The sequence below is a fragment of the Strix aluco genome, chromosome 5, assembly GCF_031877795.1.
Source record: "Strix aluco isolate bStrAlu1 chromosome 5, bStrAlu1.hap1, whole genome shotgun sequence".
NCBI lineage: Eukaryota > Metazoa > Chordata > Aves > Strigiformes > Strigidae > Strix > Strix aluco.
In genome coordinates this window covers 8,441,614-8,465,514 of record NC_133935.1, presented here as the reverse complement: position 1 = coordinate 8,465,514, position 23,901 = coordinate 8,441,614, and the positions used below count along the sequence as shown (strand labels likewise).

The 23,901-nt window shown below is 43.5% G+C and overlaps 1 protein-coding gene across 1 annotated transcript; it reads left to right on the top strand.

Annotated features, from left to right (window-relative positions):
• The first annotated feature begins 582 nt into the window (after positions 1 to 582).
• On the top strand, positions 583 to 7,833 carry FOXM1 (forkhead box M1). The gene is made up of 8 exons (XM_074825796.1): positions 583 to 1,132; positions 2,239 to 2,387; positions 2,605 to 2,820; positions 3,235 to 3,363; positions 3,942 to 3,986; positions 4,936 to 5,014; positions 5,454 to 5,635; positions 6,781 to 7,833. The coding sequence occupies exons 1-8, from the start codon at positions 583 to 585 to the stop codon at positions 7,831 to 7,833; spliced, it is 2,403 nt and encodes an 800-aa protein (XP_074681897.1).
• Positions 7,834 to 23,901: the final 16,068 nt, after the last annotated feature.

The following is a 23,901-nucleotide window of genomic DNA, read 5'->3' as shown; positions in this document are numbered from 1 at the left end:
CTGCATTTATTGTGTGCCTTTCTAGTGTTTGGGACAATCTCTGCTTCCCAAATCTGAAACCATCTGTTAATTTCCCTTTTCTCTCAGGTCGTGTGATCTGCTAGTTACGGCAATAGGATACAAGAATTAGGACTGATACTTCTATGCTCTAGCTTCTCTCCTCTCCCTCCAGCTTGCTGTCTGATTCTGGTGAAGTCACTTAAGTCCTAGTTTCCCTTTCTGTAAAGCACATATACATACTTCCCTCATTATTATGTACTCTGTGGCTCCCAACTTGTGATGCAAATTATCTACTCTGGAAATATCTCTCTTGTCCTGCTTACACAAGGTGGGGATAAAGGAGCTACAGTACTATTTTCCAATGGCCTTGTCAACCTTATTAAATGCTTTCATTTTTTAATTTTTCCTTCCTTGTTTCTAGTGTTGTAGCAATTCCTGAGAATGTGTCCTCTGTGGGAGGCCTGTGGTGATTTGCTGCACCTTTCCAAGCTGCTCCTGCCCTCTGCACTCTTATGCTGTATCTTTTGTTTTGCAGGATTTATTCTTGTCCCTTTCAATGGAGAGTGACTGTATAGATCAATAATGAGGACCAGCCCTCGCAGGCCCTTAATTCTCAAAAGACGGAAACTGACCCTCCCACAGAAGAATGCATCCAGTACTTCAACAAGAGATGAGGACAGTGGTCAAGATGAAAAGACTCCTAAGCAGGAGCACAGCCAGGAGAAGCAACACAACAGCCAACCCAGAGACAAAACAGACTGTGGCCTGCAGACATTCCCAGCAGGAATAAAGATAATTGACCATCCTACCATGCCCAATACGCAAGTGGTGGCCATCCCTACAAATGCTGATATCCAGAGCATCATAGAGGCACTGACAGCAAAAGGAAAAGAATGTGGCAACAATGGGCCCAACAAGTTCATTCTCATTAGCAGCGGGGGCACATCCCGTTCAGCAGGTCCAACGCCATCGCAGCATCTTCCATCAGAGAAGAAACCCAGTACAGCAGCCAAGACTGCAGATGATCAAGAAAGAGAGAAGAATGTTACACAGACACCTGGTCTTGCAGGAGGGAAGATGCTCTGGCATTCGGGAATTGATTCTGTGGCTGGACAAGAACAGGAGACCAACAGTATGTAATCTTTACCCTTTTTTTCTTTTTTTTTTGGTCCTGACAGATAGACAAAGAGATATGAAAGTGGGCCAATGAGTGTAGTACTTGGATCTCAGTACGCAGTAATGAAGACTATTCCGTTAATTACAAAAATAGCTATGGATCTGATTCTAATAACACAGCTGTGGATATGTAGTGAAAACTGAAGGATCTTGTTGAATATATTTGTGGTGGAAGAGATGACATATGAAGCTGTATAGCAAAATTTTAGTGCTGGGAAAAAAAGGGCTGGCTTGAGGAAATCAAGTCTAGAAGAACAAAAGACTAAGTTTCATTTAGCAAAAGGGTTGTGGCTGAATTCAAGACTAACATAGAGTACCCTAACCAGTGACAAAGCATACAGGCCTAGAGCTTTGAAAAAGAGATGATTCACATCCTTTAATAACTAAGTGGCAAGTCTGTTTCCTCCTTGGCTGTTTCATGAAGCTGCTGAATAAAGGTTAGAAGGGGATGGATTTTACTTTGAAACACTGCTCAGATCAAATTTGTATTTGCAACTTAAAATAGCTATGTAGCTTTGGGACTCTAGTAAATCTTATCCCACGGCATGGTACTGCCTGACAGGAACCCATAGATGACTGCAATAGCTGCATCACTACAACCAGCCTCGCCAGGAATAACAAAACAGTGTTAGTTTTCATGGCTGCAGTTCAAAAACCTGGAGATATCTGAGTTTCTGACTGGGTCTTGTGATAGGTATTCCAGTTGGAGTTTGTCACCACCTTCCTCGGCCTCTGCTTGCTAGATTCATCCTCTAGCTAAAAATACTTGAAGTACTGGATCAACATTGTCCTATTTTGGTTGAGAGCCATAGTCTGGTTTGAATGTTTGTTTTTAAGGCTGCAGCTTTTTTCATAAATTGGGCAGATTCACATGAAATCAGGAATTCAGGGTTGAATTCCTTCCACAAGAAACATTAGCATTGCAATACCACCTTGCCCCTATCTTGAGACAGGGACACCTCTTTTAGAAGTGTGACTAGTGCCTTTGTTCTGGCACTCGAGATGAGGGGGGAAGAGGGTTACTTGTGAGTAAGCAGAGCTATGGGCTTGTTATCCCAACAGGCAGTGGCGAGACAATGAGCTCTGTGTTGGACAATAGTCTAACTAACATCCAGTGGCTGGGGAAGATGAGATCTGATGGGCTAAGTCCCTGTTCTGTGAAGCAAGACACGGAAAAAGAGAACCAGATGCCTCTGCAGGAAACAATCAAGGTAAGTAGGAGAAGACAACAGAGCATGTGCTAAAACTTTTGGTAGGGAAGTAATCCATGTGGATCAGAAGACCTGCAAGAACTAGACATCACTATCTCTAAGTAACCTGGGTTTGGCATTTACTGACCTGAGTAGCAGAACCTGGAGGATCCAGGGATGTTCCGTGGCTCTTTTTGTCAACTTTGAGCACTCATGTATCATTCCTTCTGTCTCTCAGACTGAAGAAGATTCTGCTGCTGCTGCTATTTCTACCACTGCCGCCTCCTCCTCATGGCAGGATTCAGTATCAGAACGACCTCCTTACTCCTACATGGCCATGATCCAGTTTGCCATCAACAGCACTGAGAAGAAGCGTATGACTCTAAAGGACATCTATACCTGGATTGAGGATCATTTCCCGTATTTTAAGCATGTGGCTAAGCCAGGTTGGAAGGTAACAAGCAGGCCCTCAAGTTGCTGGGGGCCACGGGGTGAAATTATAAGCCTTCTGGATGACAATGAAAAGTTGTTCCCCAGCCTGCAGAGCAAGATGGAAATTAATTTAAGAACCACACCCCAAATACCCTCTCATTCCAGATGTTTCTTGTCCCACTTCTTGTACCCCTTTTCGGATTCTACTTCGGGAAGATGACAGTATATATTCACTGGAGTAAGAATAGGGATTTCAAGAGTAAATAGAATAAGAGACTGATGACAGGGTTGGCTGAGTATGCAGTCAATATGAAGGTCCATGTTGTCTACACTTTGGAATGTAACCCCTCTGTCAGGGCAGTCATGTCTGAGGTAGGCATTGCTGTGCTGAAAACAACACTACTTTTCAACCTCCCCTTCACTCCTTTCTCTGCAGAACTCCATCCGGCATAACCTGTCTCTTCATGATATGTTTGTCCGTGAGACATCTGCTAATGGTAAAATCTCATTCTGGACTATTCACCCTGATGCAAACCGTTGCCTAACATTGGACCAGGTATTTAAGGTGAGTGCCTCATGCAAAGAAAATGGGACAGGCTATCCAGTTCCTAAATGCCACACTAGCCAGATGCACCTTATTTTAACAGGAAATTTAAGCTGCTTTGACATCAGCCTTTTTGTAGAAGCTGGATTCAGACACTTCTCTTGACAAGTAGACAAGCTCTGTATTTGAAAGAGAAGGTGCTGTGGCTGTGCATATGAACTGGAGCTTCTGTGGGATGTGTTTATTCTTCAGGTGGTGTGCCAAATGTAATAGCGAGTTTGTTCAACTTCTTTCCTTCTCACTAGGAATTTCCGAATTCCTAGTGAGAAGTTTTCCACTGAAGTCAAGCAGGAGTTGTTATGCTGTTTGATTAGACAGTCATAGGATCCAATTGCCCTATCCCAGCTAGGTATTTTCAGAAGTACCTTTTTGTGGGAGAAACAGATCTTGTGAGCCTGGTATAGGTTGTTTAGACTATTCTGTGTTTTCTGCAGTGGGTGGGCAGATTGACTTGTTTGCTCAGACTTTACAAGTTTGTTCCCCTTTTGGTTGATAACTTCATCTTATTTTTCTCTCTCTCAATGCCTTGCTGCCACCAGCCACTGGACTTGGGGTCACCAACATCGCCTGAGCACTTTGAATCAGTAAGACTTATCCTCCGGCCTGGGGCTTGGGCTTCCATTCTCCTCTTGCCAGTCACTGAAGGAAAGGAGAAGAGGCTCAGGGAGGGGGACTAGGTCACTGCTGCACCTAGTCATACAGCTCCATGCGCACTCTTTCTGGGGAAAGGATTTGAGCCAGGGATTAATTGCCTTCAGATGATATCTCTCTACAGCTGGTAGAGCTGTACAGCTTTGAGCAACTAGAAGTCTGCTGCCGAAGTAGGCTGCAATGGGCACCAGCAGGCTTCAGAGAACAAGCCCAGGCACAGATTTCTGGTAAAATCCTCATCTCCGTGGCAGCAGTCCCGATCTGTTCTGGGGCTCAGATCCAGAGAGAATAAGATCTCCCTGTGCTCCTTTTCCATTTTGGAACCCAGCTGCATTGCGACTCTCAGAAGGATGAACCTGTTTGCTGTCTCTCTTGCATTCAGCAGTTTTAACAAGGACAGATTTGCAAGCAGCCAGTCAAACACTTTTCTGTCACAACTGCAGCTCTGGCCTTCTTTCCATCTGCTTAGACTTCTGATTCTTCTGTTGCCTCTGCTATTCCACTTGAACATATCTGGTCTATGGTTTGTATAGAGATCCAGTATACAATAAAGCTATCCTATTCACCTTTCCTCAGGCACTGAGGACACTGAAACCAGGTCACTTCTGCAGTAGAGTCCGCAGCTGGAGCAGCTCTGTCATGCCATCTCTTTCTACGCAGCTTTTGGTTGGCAGCTGGCTTTGAGATGGCATGGCTGCAAAACAACAAGTGGCACAGTGATAGAGCTGGTGTGAGTGCTGAGTGCTAACTGCTGCTCTCTCTGTATTAGCACAGCACAGGCTTCTGGATTAGCAGTTCTGAGTGAGGCAGCAGACTAAAGATGGATTCTTCTCTTTAAATCTCTTTCTTTCCTCCTTCTCTCTTATTTCACAATGACTGCAGCAGCAGAAGAGATATCCTCCAGATACCCAGAAGAACATGGGAAGCAACAGCAGCAGCAAAACTGAACCTCAAAATGCACGTGAGTGTCTACATCAGCCTGGGCCAAAGAAAATCAGTCCCATAAACCTGGGGCCCTCTCAGATTCCTTAGGAATAAAAGTGGAAATTGTTTGCCAGCTTTTAAGCTTCCTACTGTCAGGTTTGGAGGCGAAGGCAGTATTGTTGTGTCAGAGAGGATGTGATGGGGAGATGGAGGGGACTGGGTACTCAAATGGAGTGAGAGCAGAGCTTGCCCCATCCTGAGGGCTAAGATCTGTATGAAGAACTATTTTTCTTGTTCATCAGGCCTTCTGGCTTAGGATTTGTATCCTCAAAATTAGCAGCGAAGACAAGTGAGCCTATCTCTGATCGGATGTTTATTTTGGGGTGTTTAGAAGGGACTTCCTAGCACATGGCTGGGTTTCAAGAGGTAGTAGAGGAAGGGTAAGAGGCTAGCAAGTCCATTCTTTTCCCTTCCAGGCCGAAAGATGAAGCCTTTGCTTCCTCGCATCAACTCCTACCTGGTTCCGATCCAGTTTCCTTTGAGTCAGCCTCTTGTCTTGCAGCCTTCTATGAAGGTTCCCCTATCCATGGCACAGGGAGCATCCCTCAGCAGCTCAGAGACTTTCCGGAGCAATAAGCGTGTGCGCATTGCTCCAAAGGTTGGATTCTTGTTTCTTGTTTTCTGAGGGTCTTTTTTTTTTTTTTTTTTCGTTCTTTTGGGGGAGGGAGTGGGTGGTGTTTTCGTTTGGGGATTTTTGTTTGGTTGTGTCTTTTCTTTTCTATAGCTCTTGCCTTCTATGGACACTGTTCTTCATATGGTTCCTTCATGCATCTTTATTAGGTGCTCTAAAACTCTAAGCTCATATTAAGGAACTAGCCAGTGACAATCCTTGCTGTCCTTTTCTGTCTCTAGGGTGACTATTACCTGCTAGCTGACTTGCTCTAAGGATGTTACTGTAATTCACTAGAGGAGAGGGCCCTATGATTTGGTCAAGACAATTTTTCCCTATTGCTTGGACATGAAGAAATGGGAGAAATGACTTTGTTCTGCCTCTAAAACGTTCAGATTTTTGATAGCTCTGAAGAGACACGTAACATAGGGAACTTCTTTTGAAAGGCATTTATTTGCATGTAGTCTCTTCCCAGAGGTTTTCAGTACCTGCTGTCTGCTAATTCTGTGGAGTTCCCAGTTATTCTGGGCTCAAGCAAAACAGCTATTAAACAGGTCATTCTCCTGGCATCTCACTGACTGCTCTTGGATGCTTAGACATTGTAAAGCTTTAACTTCTTCCATCCTGTCTAACCATAATCCTATTTTCCTTTGTGTGCCTGCTGCTTTATGTTCTCTCCTGATGTGATTTATCTTTTCCCTGTGCTCTTTTTCGTTTGATAACCTCAATTTTTCTCTTTTTCCTTGGTTTCTGGGAAATCTGTCCTCATTCACTTTGTTATTTCACATGTAGGTAGTGTAAGGAAGAATCAAAGGGATTACACTTTTCCAGAAATATTCAGCTCTCCTTCTGCCTGTACTCCTAGAAGTTCCTTACAGCAGAAGTGCTCTGAAGGGCATGACTTTCAGTCATGTAGCTAAAATCCTTCCGATGTGATCTTCAGGCTCCTTTGTATCAACTTCACGCAGAGATCAATCTCTGACTGTTGTTACAGTTACTGCTTTCTGAAAATCCTCCTCTTACCTGTTCTGCCGTCCTTAAGTGCCAGTCTTTTCTTCCTTCCACTGTCCTTTGGATATTGGGTAGGTTAAATGCTTGCTTGCTGATGACATGTCACTTGTGTTTCTTTGTAGATGTCACTCTCTGCAGAAGAATCATCCTCTTTACCCATGGCCACTGTCAAGGAGGAGAGTCAATGTGATGAAGGTTTATTTTCCTCAACCCATTCCCTAAAGGAGAGCAGCTCCCAGCCTGGTGAGGAATCAGCTTCTTTCCCTGAGAGTGTCTGTATAAAGGAGGAAGAAAGCTCTCAGCTGGATGACTGGCTGACCCCATTTGCCTCAACCCTAATGGTAAAGGAAGAGCCAGGCTTGTTCCTCCCAGTCGCATCCACAAAGGAGAAGAAACAATTCACCATCCTGAAGTCACCACCTAAGGGTGTTCCTGACACGTTAGTTATAAAGAGGAGGGAAAGGCGGGAAATAGGCAGATCCAGAAGGAAACAACGCCTAGCACTGCCTTGCTCAGAAGAGCCTGTCCTTGTTCTGCCAGAAAGCAACGGCTTTGACCCTTTTCGGTTAGGGGCAGACCGCCCCTTCCTGCAGGAAGGGCAGCCTCTTGAGAATGTATCACAGCTCAACTGCTCGCAGGGTGAAGAGGGGCCCTTTAAAACCCCAGTCAAGGAGATGTTCAGCAAATTACCAGTTTCTTCCACTCCCAGCAAAGTCTCAGCAACTACCAGCCCGCCATTAGGGGGCCTTGACCCCTGGAAGTCTGCACCCTTAGCAAAGGGAAGTCACGAGCTGGACTTCAGTCCAGTGAGAACCCTTCAGCTGCCGTTCACGCCCCTCCGGGAGAACCAGGACTTGCTGGGTTTTAACAGCACACCCCTTAAAAATCCCCTCTTTGAGTCCCCTCGGGAACTGCTCAATACAGAATCCAGTGACATGGTGCATGCCCCCCTCACAAGCTCTCCAGCTTTTGTTCATGAGTCTACTAAGCAATCGTCTGTTGAACTGCCATCCTCTGGTTTTACTGAAAACCGATCTCTCATGGAGGGCCTTATCCTGGACACAATGAATGACAGTCTGAGCAAAATCCTTCTAGATATCAGCTTTCCTGGTCTTGAGGATGAAAACTTAGGAACGGACATTAGTTGGTCTCAGCTCATACCTGAACTGAAGTAAACTGGCCTGAGGAATGAATTTGCCTTGTTCTGATATTACAGAAAGCACTCTACTCTTCTGAGATCTGGTCACATAGTCCAAGACGACTGTCTGCTTGTGACTAATTCCCACATCCATGGGAACAGAGGGCATTATTGACTCCTGCTAAGCTGGGAGACAGGCCCATTGGCTGCTATAAGTTCTGTTTTTAAGCTACAATAGACTTTATGTGGAACAAGATAGAATCTCTAACCTTGTGCTAAAGATGAGTTCCTGAAGAGAGGTTATCAAGAGAACATCTAGGTAGGCCCTGAATGGCATTTGCTACTTAAGGCATCAGAGGAAATGGATGTACTCCTCAGTTATGTACAATAGGAAGGAGTCTGGGAACCTCCTCCTAGCTCTGTCCTTACTTCCCTTTACTTTGTTCTCCTATTACTTAGTATCCTCTGTGTAGTTTTAATGGCTGTAAATATTGTACATTCCTTAAATTAGCCCTTAATTATAATAATAATTTTATTCTTGTAGGATTATGGGAATATTTGAGCTGGTAAAGGGTTTGACTAATATTGTCCATATGTTCCATGTCTTCTGTATTTTACCCTAGATGAGAGGCCAAAATACTTCTTTTTCTTCTTTGACTTCAGAAACACATTGGTCTAGGCTGTTCTGAAGGCTGCTGGGGCAAAGACCTGAAAAATCACCTATATGTGACTCAAGTCAAACTGAAACAGGTTACTGCAGCATAAAATCTTGATTTGGCTTCCTTTTCCCAGGGTGGAGTGGAGAAGACCTTGGATCAAGCTGTATAGCTCTTCTGATTCCAGAGTCCTATTGTTATGTACCTAGAAGCCTAGGTAGAGTCACTATTGCAGTAAGATGGACTTCTGTTCAATGGTTAAAGCTGTCCTCATTACAATACACAGTTGAAAATGTAAAAAAGAACCTATAAAGCAAATGCTGATATTTCCACCAGAAAGTGACCTCTGGAAACACAAGGTATGTTTCTCTTGGTGCAATAGGACAGCTCATCCCAATTCTCTAAAACTCGTATCAAAAGAGGAAATTGCCATGGAAAAGACCTGATCCTTCTGCTTACAGACAACTGATGGCTCATGTATCTACATACTCAATAAAGCTTCTGTGGGAACACAGCTGAGTATAGTCTTTACTGCTTTCACTTTTGGCAGCATGCTCAGGCTGGGCCATAGCATGAACAACCAATTTTTGCTTGTCTAATGTGTGTTTTCAGTGATCCCTGAGTAAGTGATCATTAGGACTTTTTCAGTATTCCTCAGGCCATCTTGGCTTGGTTGTTACTGAACCCCTCTTCAAATAATATATTTTTTCCTTCTGTTCATGGGTAAATGCTGACTTCACAAGTCAGAAACATAATAAATTAGTGTAAAACATCAGAATACCCCCAGCAGGCTAGTTTCTTTATTTTGTAAATGCAAAACAAGTCTCACTCAAAAAAAAATCTGTATTTCTGCCTTCCCCTAGAAACACAAAACTAGACTGAGATGTGTGTGGTTTTCAGAATGGCCGTTCTCTTGGGTGCTTGTTAAAGGTCATTTGCTCTCGGAAGATGTTTCAAGCACTTTGTGTTGATGATTATTATTTCAGCTTTTCTGGGGAGGGTTACTGGACTCCCTGATCTGCATTTCTGTCTGCCTAGCACAAATGACTGCTCAGCTTGGGGCCACCAGAGAAAATGTTTTACCAGGCTGCCATGTGAATTTCAGAGCAGATTTTTGACAGTGATTAGAAGTTGAAGTTCCATCACTTCTGATTGAGTGTCAGGGTTTGTTTGCCTTTAAACGGGAAATAAGAAAGGGCTTCAGAAAGCTTTAGGACTAAGAACTATTGTGTGCCAGTAGCCTCTTAAGGGTATATTTTGTTTAGGATTGATTTGCCAATACTGCCTGTGAGGGCAGGAGGTCTTGATTCCTTCTCTGCAAATGTTCTCTAGTAAGGAGTTCATGTTCCTCCAGCCTGGATTGAAATAATCATTCTTTGATCAGGGAATTGTATCAGACTGCTGTGAAAACTGATCAAAGCTACACAGCACATCTGTCTTCAGCAAGGAGAGCTGAGGGGAAAGCCATAAATCTAGATTTAGGCCCAGGGGGAAGAAGAGATGCAGACAGAAGGCAAGACTGTGGTCATGAGGCTGCAGAAGAGGCTCACTCTGTGGTTTGTGGCATGCTTTCTGCTAGTATGTGTTACACAGCTGTCAACACTCTACTTGGGTTTCTCAAGACATCCTCTCTCCCTTTCACCTCACTTCTTGCTCCTGAGAGGATGCATGTACACAACTGACATCCAGGAGCCAGCTAACTGAGGATCATGTCTCCAGTGAATTATGAAATCCTCTTGTCCTTGGCATGATGGGATGTTGTTAATTCTAGACAGGTGATCCCTTGCTGTCCCAGTCATCTGAGGTGCTTTGATGGCCACCTCACACTATACTGTGAACATAGTAGTGTCAAAGACTAGTTTCCCCTCCTGCTAAGTATTCCAGTGAGAACTCTGCTAGAAGGCAGTTATATCAAAAAAGGTGGAAGGAACAACAGAAAAAATAACTTTAAGCAGTCCTACCTACTTACTGCTCCCACAGCAGATTTCCCAGTGTTTTGCTCAACATAATTCAAAGTTTCTCTTAGTGAGGATTTCATTACAAGCCTCCGGAAGACTACCTTATTTCTCTTTATCTGTGTTTGCCTGATATTCTGCCTTTCCTTAATTTCATCCTGTTACATTCACCACTGTAAAGTTGTACAAAAAGCTATAAAGTCATCACACCAGTGTTTGAGTGACTGCAGCCAGCTTGTTGAAAATTGTTAGTTTTGGATTCTCCTCCTGTTCTTTCCCTGCTGGTATTTATATGTCACTATTTATGGGAATTGGTTGTTGCAGCACGTAAACTACTATGAAGATAAGTTGTTTGAGTGTGGAAGTCATGGATATTTGCATCTTTAGCTGTAAGGAGTTTCACATCTGTTGTCACAGAGGGAGAAGGACACGTGCTCTTAATATCCCAGGCCTAGCCCACAGAAGATCCGCAAGATTAAACGTGATCAGGTGTTGGAAAGCAGATAAACATAAGGCAGAGAAGCAGGGAGCTGCGCTTCTAATCGCTCAGCAAAGCAGCTGTTTGGAGGATGTCAGATTAAATTGGCAGAGTTTGTTGCTGGAGGTTATTGCTCAGGTATCCTATATTTGAGCAACTGGACTGTTCACGGGTGCCATTGCTCAGGAGTGAAGTGACAGATAAGTAAGACAGCTGGAACTCAAGCACTTTGTACTCTCGGGCAAGTGCTGGAGACATACGCAGTGAGGTCATGGTGGGAGCAGTGGAAGAGGGGCTGCAGGGTAGGAGTATTATGTTTTGAAAAGATTTGTCACGAACCAAAGGCTAGAACAACATGATGATGGAGCTGCCAGGCAGAAGTAAAACACTGTGTGAGAAACAAAAGCATTATTTTGGACCATGGGGAGCCAGTTGTTGAACTTGAGGTATAGGGGCAGAGACTTGATTGAGCAGGACAGAAATTCTTCTGCAGTCAGCTTGGATGTGTAGTAGACAACTTCTTGAGCCTAAGGCCACCATCCTCTCCATTATGCAAAAGCATACATTTAGTGCTCAGAGCTGAGCACTGACATCGCTGTCAGCCTCTGCTCTGCAGGAATTAGCTGAGTCAAAGAAAGACAGAGAAGCACACCTGTCCAAGAACAGAAAACTGAACTGTCTTTCTCTTTGGACAGCTATAGCCTCCAAACAGCAAGAACCACCCTGCAATCACATTGTGTTCAGTTCAGCCCACTTGAACTTGCACTGAAGGACTACTGGGCATGGTCTTGCCCCAGTCCTCATCCCCATTATCAGGAGACAGCATGGAGACTTACCTTGAGGAAGAATAGTTGCATTCTGCCAGGAGCTGATGAAAAAATGGTAGGGGATCACACTAGACACAAAGCAGAAGACAATAGGGCACTGCAATAAGGCACAGCAAGAGCACCCTGTATAGGAGTTGAACATACACTGAAGTTTATGGAATTTGGGGCACTGTATACAGGGGACTCAGACAGGTGGGAGCATACAGGTAATTGTGTCATGGGATAGAAAGTTCACCCCCAGCTCTTGGCACAGACAGAACAAGTTACACAGCAGCATCATCCAATAATAATAGCCGGCTGAACAGGAGCCAGCAGTGTGCCCAGGTGGCCAAGAAGGCCAGTGGCATCCTGGCTTGTATCAGAAATAGCGTGGCCAGCAGGGACAGGGAAGGGATCTTACCCCTGTACTCGGCACTGGTGAGGCCGCACCTCGATTCCTGTGTTCAGTTTTGGGCCCCTCACTACAAAAACGACATTGAATGACTCGAGCGTGTCCAGAGAAGGGCAATGAAGCTGGTGAAGGGTCTGGAGGACAGGTCTTATAAGGAGTGGCTGAGGGAACTGGGGTTGTTTAGTCTGGAGAAGAGGAGGCTGAGGGGAGACCTCATCACCCTCTACAACTCCCTGAAAGGCCGTTGCAGAGAGCTGGGGATGAGTCTCTTTAACCAAGTAACAAGTGATAGGACAAGAGGGAATGGCCTCAAGTTGCGCCGGGGAAGGTTTAGACTGGATATTAGGAAGTATTTCTTTACAGAAGGGGTTGTTAGGTATTGGAATGGGCTGCCCAGGGAGGTGGTGGAGTCCCCATCCCTGGAGGTGTTCAAGAGTAGAGTCAACATAGTGCTGAGGGATATGGTGTAGATGGGAACTGTCAATGTTAGGTTAATGGTTGGACTGGATGATCTTCAAGGTCTTTTCCAACCTAGATGATTCTGTGATTCTGTAATAAAGATTATTGACAACCTCCCCCAGAAGACGTGCTCCTGTTATGCCTCTGTTTTAAACCAGCACAGCTCTTGGGGAACAGTACAACAGAAGCAGCATTTCCATAGGAGAAAGCCATGCTTTTTGCCAGTGTCTTCCTCTGCAAACCTTTTTCGTGAGTAATTGTACATTTTTAAATCAGAGGTTCCTGGATATTGTACAGGACCATCTACCCCCTTTTCCTGCTTGTGAGCAGGCTGAGGTGTAGGGCTTATAACCAGCCCCAGCCAAAAGAATTCTGATGTCCTCCCTGCAGTAGCTCCACCACATACCTCCATCCTTACTGCTGACCTGGGGGGCTCACTTCAAGCTTTAGTCTGGCTTGGGAATGAGTTGGGACATATTAAGTCACACTTGCTCAGCAAGTGACAGCAATGAAGCGGTTTGACAGTGTTATCATAAAGAGGGTCTCTCTGAAGAGATCTATGCTTGTAACAGGTAAAAGGCTTGACTGCCACATGACAGTGGGAGGGAAAAAGAAGTATTTTTGTAAGGAAGAATGGGGAACATGGTTAAGACTTTATGAACAAAGATCTTACTTCAGGCATTTAGAATAGGGGTGTCAGGGCAGTGCCAAGTTAGCAGTTCACAGGAAACAAGAGGTCTGTGTAGCATGAGGAGTTGTAACCAGGCAAAGAACTGAGGAGTTGTATGTTTGCAAGCAGAGCACTGAAGTAGGCTCAGAACAGAGGAAATGTATACAGAGGGAGAATGCAGGTATCACCTGTCCCTCTGCAGACTCAGTATTTGGATTATAGTGTAGAGATGTGATCTTGGAAGATGGTGGGATACCTCTGTCCATCCTCCTTCACTAAAAGCAGAGCTATACTTCTTGTCTTCTCATGAACCTGTTGTAGCTCAAGAGCAGGTAGGCACAGTTCTTCACACCCTTTCACACTCCTCCAGGTCTTCTCTGAGTAATGTGCAGGAGTATCCCAAGGCTGTCCTTGAGTTCTGATAACAGAGCATGCTGTTTAACACCTTCTAGCTAGTGAAAGAAAACATTAATTTAAGATACAATTTTCAAAGGATTTGGGACACTCAAAGCTACAAGGAGCTGTGGATGCTCCGGTCCTCTGAAAGTTCTGCTCTATACCTGGCAAGAAGTGCAAAAGATGCAAAAGGGAATGTAATTCCCCCTTCACCAGTTGAGTGGGGTTCCTCCTACCCCTTTTTGTCAGCTGAAAGGGACTGGATGTCTCCTGACATGAGGTGAGTAAAGATGATTGCCACGTTTTTGCTTTTGCAACTTGGCTGCTGGAGGAAGAAATCAAGCCCTTCCCCATATGGAAGAATGAGACCCTGTTTTACAACCCAGCAATCTTTTTGTGAGGGTGTCAGGCCTTCATTTCTACCAGAGGGCAGTCTAGCTCTAAACAAAGGTGGAAATTTCTTTTTTAGTAAAATACCTGGCTTCCTCTTTAAAATGCACTATGGATTCAGAGATCAAAATGACAGGCTTGAAAAATGTGGGCTTGTTCCTGCACAGAAATAGCCTCCCTCCCTGCTCCCCTTTTTCCAGCAGAGGTGAGCTACAACTGGATAAAAAGAAACTCAGGGTATAACAAATATTAGCTGCCTGAGATTAAGAAGAAAGTGTCCTGCTTCAATAGTCATCTCAGACTGGTTTCTTGCTTTGATACAAGCAGAGTTTTAGAACATAAGGCCATGAATCTGAATTGCTGATGCAGTTCAAATGACACATTTGTCCTTGAGTTTCAGTTACAACTTTTCTTGGAAAAATTAAGATGATAACTATCCTGATACACAGTTTACCAATACAGGCAAAAGATTATGCAAAGTGGATTCTATTCCACAGCTCAAAATCTGTGGGAAGTCATTATACAGAGCACACTGGTAAACTGTTTGCATAGAAGATATATCATCAGAATTATTTATCCTCCACATTTGCTTCCTTTTTTTGGATGTACCTTATTTTAAAACAGAAACATTTAATGGCATTATTTAAGAAAGTCAAGCAAAACAGTCGGCACAAATTATTATTAAACTACAGACAGACAGGGATGGCTTATGCTCCCTGCTGTTGGTCTCTATTACCTTCTGATGGACGGGTAGGAGGTTGTTGTTTATTTAGTAATGTAACTTGTAGAAGGTAAGTTTTTTTAATACTCATCTGTGGTTACAAACAGTTCATTAGTACCAGGACTGTTTGAAAAATGGATAGACCAATTTTCTAACAGGACAAAAAAACCCTCTTCAGAGAAATCTCTTAATAGTCCTGACATTTTCTACAGAAAATTTTTTTTCTCACTACCAATATGGTATCTTTTCTTGCTGTACTGTATTCTTTCCCATTTGATATATTTTCATGTAAATTTTAATAAAGGCAAAGTTTTGGATAGTATCATTGCACAACAGACCAGAACATCCCATTTCAACTCTATGCTTTTCTCACGGAGTAACAGGTTTAGATTGCTTACATTTTTTTTATTCTGAATTCTGAGATTACATTTTTGTCTATGCTCAGAGTGATTTTGAATCATGGTACAGTATGAAATTCCAACTGCAATTTCTATTCTGGATAAAGCATGTATAAGCCCTGAAGCACTCAATTTGGGGTCTTGCAGCATTTTCCACTTTAAGCTTTACTTTAGAAAAATTTTTGTTTGGGGCAGTTAATTTTTGCCTGCTTAGCTGTTCTTACACATGAAGAGATACCTAGAGGAGGAATTGCTTCAGGCATTGTTAACTCAACAGTACATGAAACTTTAATAAGAATATGGGTTGTCAAGAGCTCTGTCATCATCTTAGGGTTACTTCTTGAGGGCTGAAAGTGCCCATATGTAATCTGTGCTACTTGCTGTCTCTCCGTTTAGACACTCTCGGTTCTCTCTCTTTCTCAGGTTCCCCATGACCACACCCTGTTGTATCTTTGCTCCATATGCAGCATCTGTCTTCACTTCTACTTCTTCATCTCTTGACAAGGGGCATGTCTCATGGTTTATCCCCAGCCAGCAACTAAACACCGTGCAGCCGCTTGCTCACTTGAGAATCGGAAACAAGTAAAGCTCATGGGTTGAGATAAGAATAGTTTAATAATTGAAAAAAAAAATAATGAAAAAGAAAATACCAAAAAAAAGTGAAATAAAACCCGAGAAAGACAAGTGATGCACAGTGCAATTGCTCACCATCCGCTGGCCGGGTGCCAGTCCCTGAGCAGCGATCCACCCCACCCAGCCAACTCCCCCCAGTTTATATACTGGGCATGTATAGCCAGTTTGGGCTAGCTGTCCTGTCTGTGTGCTCTCCCAAATTCTTGTGCCCCTTCAGCCTTCTTGCTGGCAGGGCATGAGAAGCTGAAAATTCCTTGACTTACTCTAAACACTACTTAGCAACAAGTGAAAACATCTGTATGTTATCAACATTATTCTCCTACTAAATCCAAAACACAACACTGTACCAGCTACAGAAGAAAATTAACTCTCTCCCAGCCGAAACCAGGACAGCACGTTACAGGTTAGGACTTGGATGCTGGGAGAAATCATGGTGCTCCATGTGTCAGGCCATCAATAGTCCTGCCAGTCCCCTGAATAGGGCTTTCATGTTTGCAAAGTTTCTGTCAGAAGTAGCCTCCCAGGAAAGCAGGTATCTCTACATTTCTCTCCACGAGCCCAAGCCTTTACATGCAGAACAGGATGATCCCCAGCCTCCAAAACCCCCACCCCACCATAATTTTGGTGGACATCATACACTTGCTTCTTGTAGGCCTTCACCCACTCCCTCTCAGCCACTCCTCTCATTTTCTACACATCTCAATCACTCTCTTTCTGCTTCAAAGGCCACTTGGGACACTTGTCATTCCTTTATGAATTCAAATTACAATGTATCCTTAAAATTTTGGACAACTAACAGTGTTTGATGTATTTAGCATCCAATGATAGGAGGGGGAGAAAGGTCAGGAATGCAGCAGAACTGACACCATAAGTGCATCGCTTGCAGCTTGTGTGATCACTGAAGATGCTTTCAACATCAATATGCTTTTCCAAGTATTTGCAAATAATAATATCAATGCCACAGAATGGTCTGACCTCAGAAGCTCCACCCTGTAGCTAGTCAGTGCTTGACAGTCTGCACTCTGCTATGCATACCCATGGGACTGCCCTACTACAAAGAGCTGTTTTGCCGTTTCCCATAGCTGAATCTCAGTTTTGATTTTTTTTTGCTATTTTTATTAAAATCTTGGTTGCTGGATTCAGGAGATCATGAGATAATCTCAGTTGTCACTCAAATCATGCCAAAGCCTAGACATCAAGAATGCAAAGAACAACTGGGTGATACAGTGTATGAATGCAGCGTAAAGGCTAAGAAACCAAAGGAACCCAGTATTTATAATTTAAAATAAAATGACATTGTTAAACCATCATTGCTGTCCATCAAATCCTTGGGGTGATAACACGTCCCTCTGTCTTCCTGTCACTGTATGTGCATTGTGTAGATAAAGCTGCTTCTGTACTAGCAGTACTACTGTGCTGGTGATTGCATCATAAAATCCTGAATTGTTTGAGCAGAAAATATCCATGCTGGATATCAGTCTCAGGTGGAGTTATTCTTGTCCTACAGGGGAGAGAAGGGGCAAGAAACACAGAATTCAGTTTGAACAGCCCAATTGCTTCTATAAATGACAGCACAAGAATATTTTGTCCAGCTTAAGAAAAAAACATTTTATAGCAAACCTTTTGTTGAAAAGACCTAAGGCCTCTCTGCTGTGGAGGGAGTTTGTCAGGGTGTCCTTCTTGGCTTTGATGTATCCCTTTTTATGAGCTGAATGAAAACTTTCCGATTTTTGGCTCTTACAAACATTATTTTAAAGATGTATTTAACATCCTTAGCAGAGACATAGTTGGCAACTAAAACCTGAAATATTTGTTCAGTACAGAATGTGCTCCAGCACAGACTTGCTGGAGTGTGTGGAGACTTCTTTTGGAACTTTCTCTTCATGACTGCCATCAGCTGAGCATGGGAACATGAGCTCTCTTGTGTCCCAGGGACTCCTACTAGGCATCAGGGAGTGGATGATAGGAGGGAAGACCTTGATGAGAAGAAGGTGACTCAAAGAGCCAAATGGAGACAGGGATCAGAAGACACAGAATCATAGATTCATAAAACTGTTTAGGTTGGAAAAGACCTTTAAGATCGTCAAGTCCAATTGTAAACCTAACACTGCCAAGTCCACCACTAAACCATGCCCCTAAGCACCATGTCTACATGTCTTTGCAATACTTCCAGGAATAGTGACTCAACCACTTCCCTGGGCAGCCTGTTCCAATGTTTGATAACCCTTTCGGTGAAGAGATTTTTTCCTAATATCCAATATAAATCTCCCCTGCTGCAACTTGAGGCTGTTTGAGAGAATAAAGAACAGGAGAAGGTTGTATAAGGACCATCACAGATTCAACAGACCTCAGGTTTAAGGCTGAGCCAAAATGATCAGGTACCACAGAAAAGCATGAGAGATGTGAAAACCTGTTTTCAGGGCTTGGGTTTGACTGTTTTACATGGGATGAACCCAGTGTTTGCACCTACCAACAAGAAGGAAACACAATGTGGAAAAGGTGCTGATTCACTAAGCAGGACTCAGGTGGTGTTCCTGAAGAACCATCCACAACAGGAGGATATCTTTAAAGATTTAGCCAGCAAGCACTGATGCTTGAATTGCTGTATTTCTAAATAAAAGTCTGCCTGAACAAGAGAGCATAGGTGGGCTGCAACACCCTTTAGAGTGGTTGACTCCCCCCAGAACTGAGTGGGAGCATCTGGGTAGCCCTGCTACAGTAGAACTGCTCCAGTCAAGGTGCTCACAGAGCATCACATTGCAGCAGGCAGAAACAAGCTACAGGTACAAATATGCTACATGTGCTACAGGCACATGGCTTAGACTGTGTATACTGACAAATATACCTGGTTAAAGTGATTATAATTGGTTTCAACAAGTTATACTGCTGACTGATGAAGAATTTGGCTGCTCTCAGTTGCTTTAAGATGCAAAGCAAGCCATTTACAAACATGTCAAGAAACATCGCAGTACACCTAGCAAGTGCTGATAGGAAAGTTTTCCTCAGTGTCTGTTGGAGGACTCTAAAATTAAAACTGTCCCCAAAGGAAAGGAAATTGAAGGCAAGGACAGTCAACAGAGAGATCCTTTACCTTCTGAGGATTACATCTGGGCTTCATTTTGAGCAATATGAGAGCTGCCCTGATTCTACAGCTGTCTAAGCACAGGCAAAAAGTGTATAAGTGGTTGTCTCATTTCTTTGCTTCTGTTGTTGTTTTATCAAAAAAAAAAAAAAAAGATTTTGACAGAGGCCCATAGACAGCCACTCAAAGCACCCTGTCAAGACTCTGTAAGTGCTTTTAGTAATAACCCCACACATATGTGCACCAAATTAATCTTTTCGAGGCAACTTAGCAGTACTGGGTGTACTGTTTGAGTATTCATCTTTGAGGACATCCTCTGAAAGGAGCCTTAATGGTGTAAAATTTTCATTATTATTATGGCAGGATATAGAGACTTTCAAAAAATTGTCTGTGTTAGGGACAAGTGCATTCTTAGCCTCAAGCTAAGTGGATAATGGAAATACTGTTCTCCCTGTGGATAGGAAGTGAAAGGACAGTGAAATGAAAGCAACTACCCAGAGACACACAGAGGAGACACCTTTGAGACTGCACATTTCCAAGTACTGTGTTATTGGTCTTACATACACAACTATCGTTCATATCAAACTCTTGCACACTTTTATTAGTAAGCATATTCCTTCCACAAATTATTCTCTACTTTAAATATCTTCATGAGCACCGAGAATCTCTAGCATAAGATAGCTGCCATTTCTATGTCCATTAGCATTCTAATAAAAGTGAATATTCTTTCCCCTTTTGAAAACAAAGCCAAAGCCATGTAGTGTCATTCATGCAGCCATGTAATGGAAGGGGGAATTTTGTATTGCCTGCCGCATGATAACAGAATCATAGAAACACAGAATGGTTTGGGTTGGAAGGGACCTTAAAGCTCATCTAGTCCCACAGGCAGGGACACCGTCCACTAGCCCAGGTTGCTCAAAGCCCCATCCAACCTGGCCTTGAGCACTGCCAGGGAGGGGGCAGCCACAGCTTCTCTGGGCAACCTGTGCCAGTGTCTCACCACTCTCACAATAAAGAATTTCTTCCTTATATCTAATCTAAATCTACCATCTTTGAGTTTAAAACTGTTACCCCTCATCCTATCCCTACACTCCCTGATAAAGGGTCCCTTCCCATCTTTCCAGTAGCCCCCTTTAAGTACTGGAAGGCTGCTATAAGGTCTTCCCAGAGCCTTCTCTTCTCCAGGCTGAACAACTCCAAGTCTCTCAGCCTGTCCTCACAGGGGAGGTGCTCCAGCTCCCTGATGATCTTTGTGGCCTCCTCTGGACCCACTTGAGCAGGCCCATGTCCTTCTTGTGTTGGGGGCCCCAGAGCTGGACACAACACTGGAGGTAGGGTCTCACAAGACCAGAATAGAGGGGGAGAATCCCCTCCCTTGGACTGCTGGCCACACTTCTCTGCAGTCCAGGACACAGTTGGCTTTCTGGTTTGCGAGCGCACATTGCTGGCTCATAGTCAGTTTTCCATCCATTAATACTACCAAGTCCTTCTCTGCAGGGCTGCTCTCAATCCACTCATCACCCAGCCTGTATTTGTGCTTGGGATTGCCCCGACCCATGTGCAGGACCTTGCACTTGGCCTTGTTGAACTCCATGAGGTTTGCATGGTGCCACCTCTCCAGCCTGTCCAGGTCCCTCTGGATGGCACATCCCTTCCCTCCAGCGTGTCGACCGCACCACACAGCTTGGTGTCATCAGCAAATTTGCTGAGGGTGCGCTCGATCCCACTGTCTGTGTCACCAACAAAGATGTTAAACAGCACTGGTCCAACACCGACCCCTGAGGAATGCCACTCGTCACTGCTCTGCACTTGGACATGGAGCCGTTGATCACAACTCTTTGAGTGTGACCATCCAGCCAGTTCCTTATCCACCGAGTGGTCCATCCATCAAATCCATGTGTCTCCAATTTAGAGACAAGGATGTTGTGTGGCACAGTGTCAAATGCTTTGCACAGGTCCAGGTAGATGATGTCAGTTGCTCTTCCCTTACCCACCAGTGCTATAACCCTGTCATAGAAGGCCACCAAATTAGCCAGTCACAAATTGACTTTAGTGAAGTCATGTTGGCTGTCACCAATCACTTTCTTATTTTCCGTGTGCCCTAGCACAGTTTCCAGGAGGATCTGCAACTGGAATAGTTTGCAGAATGATCAGCAACTGTTCTGTGGCAATGCTAACTATTCTAACCAAACAGAAAAGGCCCGTTTGTATGCAGCGTAGCTCAAGCAGTGAAATCAATACAGACAGGACACAAATCATCACAAACAATATTTATACAGGAGGGGGAATTCATATTGGGCAACACTGTTCCAGGTTTGCCACAGTGTTTTCATAAATCTAGCCCCTATGGCAGATGGCTACAGAGACTTGACCCTAAATTACCTAACTAAACAAACTATTCTACTTTCTGACTGACATTACTTTGCTGTCCAGCAGCTGAGCTAAAATGTTATGTGCATCTGAGATGACATTTGTTTGATGGAATCTTGCCAGACATATTCACAGATATAAATACTGTAACCTGTCACTTATTATTTGAAGAATAGGAAATTATTTTATTATACAAATAGACAAACTGGAGGGAATTCAAAGCAGAGGAAGCTTTTTTTCCAAATAATTTTTGTCAGAGATGGAATGGGAGAGAGAAACATGCATAATTTGCCTGAGTTTGTCCTCTTGTCCCTCCTCTGCACCATCTGTGCATCCACAGACTGTGCACAGACTGTGAGAATGCAAGAGGATGAGCAGAAAGTCATCTCATAGTGACCCTGCACTGGGCCACTATAAAGAATCTCCTGGCCTTGACATAGTTGCTACACCCAGTGGCACTTTACAACCACTTGAAGCTTGCTCTACCAAACTGCCTTAGAAAGTGGTGTAATGTCGAAGCGACCTCTGGGCTGGTTATATTATGTGGGGGCTTTTGTTGAGCTCTGTAACAGTCTAGCTTGACACAAGAGAAATGTAAATCTCTTTATCTACAATCCACCCTCCCACCTGCACTGTGTTGGCTCTACAAGAGGACAAAATAATAGTTTCCAAATTGTTGAAAGAGAGAAAAATTCAAAGCCAAAGAGAAGTCTCTAAGAAGGGAACAAGTACAAGAAGTTTCAAAAGTAGCAGGAGAATATTTTAAAGAGGACTGATTAGGTTAGGTAAAGCTTCCCAGAAGTCAGATACAAAGAAAATCTGTGGTGAAAGAAACTCAGCATGTGAAATTTAAAGTCAAACCAGTGAAAGCCTTCAACAGAGCAGCTCCTCAAACAGCTGGGATACTCCTTAATGTTCCTGGCAGAGGGAGGTAAAATCTTTACTTTATCTCATATTCTTTAATCTGGGAGTTACTTACTTCAGCAAAGGAGTCCATTTCTCCCCTTCACCACTCCAGGTACTGATCATAAATTTCTTCAACAACAGAAGAGCTGGCTGGAATATTGACCCTCTCCAGTTTCTTCACTGGGCAAACTGACTACAGGGAAATGTTGCTTTTGAGTGCCTTTCCTCAGAAATATATTCTGAACACTTCAGCATTTCTCTGACGTGGACGGGGCCAAGACCAGGGACCAACAGTCATGAATACAGATACAGTGCTGTGGATTTGTAGTTAGAAGCTGGAATCTTTTGCCCCAGAGCTCTCACTGATCTATAACTGCTTGATCTAGAAGGCCAAGCTGATAACAGGAGCAGGGAGAAAGGCATTTATCTTCTGTGGAGGTGGAGTAGTTTTTCCATTGTCTGAATAGCACTGTTACACATCCTGTAAGAATTTCTGTATTAAGGGTAGAGAATAGTGAGGTATAACGGGTTATGATTATTGTATGTGACTGGATCAAAGAAGGAAAATAATTTCTCAGTGTGTATGGGGTTGTGTATGGATGTTTTTATCTAAATCAGCTTTATTTTTCTAACACAGGCTGTTGGTGAGTCATACACTGGTTTCCAGGGCCTACAAAAGATGACTGGGAAAGGCATAGCTACTGGGAATAAACCTAAATTTGCTGCACTGTGGTCTGGTTCTCCATTAGAAAAACTTTAAGAGCATCCATTCTGCAAAAAACCTGAAAGCATCTAACCTACTGAGTAAATGGGCTCTGTTTAAGAAGAACAGGATGGAAAAAGGGCCTCTTGGCCCTGTGTGAGAGCAGACGTGCATGATTCATTACTGGTTTATGGGGATGGTTAAAGGACTCAATAACAAGACTGAGAGGATACTCAATGAGGCCACAAGAAGTCAAAGTGTATGTAAATCAGCAATCATAGCAACCTAGACGCAAGAAAACAAGACGGTAGGAACACAGTGTTCCCAGGAATATCTATTATTTAAACTCTTCTCTTAATTCGGCTTGCAGAGGGACAAGGACAGTTGAAAACAGCTCTGCCGAGCTCTTGATGAGACTCTGCCTGCATTATGATGTTGGAGTTTGGCCTTGTAGTGTAAAGCAGTTAGAATATATTTCTACTCCCATTTCTGCCAAATCTGGTTCTGCAAATTGGTGCTGTGGGAACCATTGACACCTTGTGTAAAGCAGTTAGCATATTGGGAACAAAAAGCTTAACCTCTTCAAATTTTAGAATGACTCTAAAAATGACCAACCTCTCTTCTAACATCTGAGGACCAAAGATCCCAAGAGAAATGCTAACACTGTGATGATCAGCAGGGAGTAGAAGGTAAACACCACGGTTTGCTTTGCACTGAGGCCAAATTTTGTGTAGTTTCTGTGACTACACTGAGGTCTCACAGTGGCTGACTGGACTCATCTTTGAACATGGACCATTGGATTTACTTCCTAACATTGAAAACTCAGTGTTATATTTTTATATGCAATCTAGAACATAGAAATAATTGGTATTAGTAATGTTGGAATGTTACATGCTACTAAGCTGGAAAAAAAAAAAAAAAAGGAGCAACAGAAAGCTTCCTTTTGCTGTAAATTTTTTAGTCTGTTGTTGCTATTCCTTCTATGTCATACATGAAAGCTCTTTCACCCCCAGGTGATATTTACAGAAAGGTGATGCTGTCCTCAGCTTCACAGCTGAGTAAAACTCTGG

Excerpts from the sequence above, each read along its gene's own strand:
- FOXM1 (XM_074825796.1), top strand. The coding sequence starts at position 583 with ATGAGGACCAGCCCTCGCAGGCCCTTAATTCTCAAAAGACGGAAACTG. Across the intron at positions 2,821-3,234 it reads TGGCTAAGCCAGGTTGGAAG|AACTCCATCCGGCATAACCT; the intron begins GTAACAAGCAGG and ends CTTTCTCTGCAG. Across the intron at positions 3,987-4,935 it reads CGCCTGAGCACTTTGAATCA|CAGCAGAAGAGATATCCTCC; the intron begins GTAAGACTTATC and ends CAATGACTGCAG.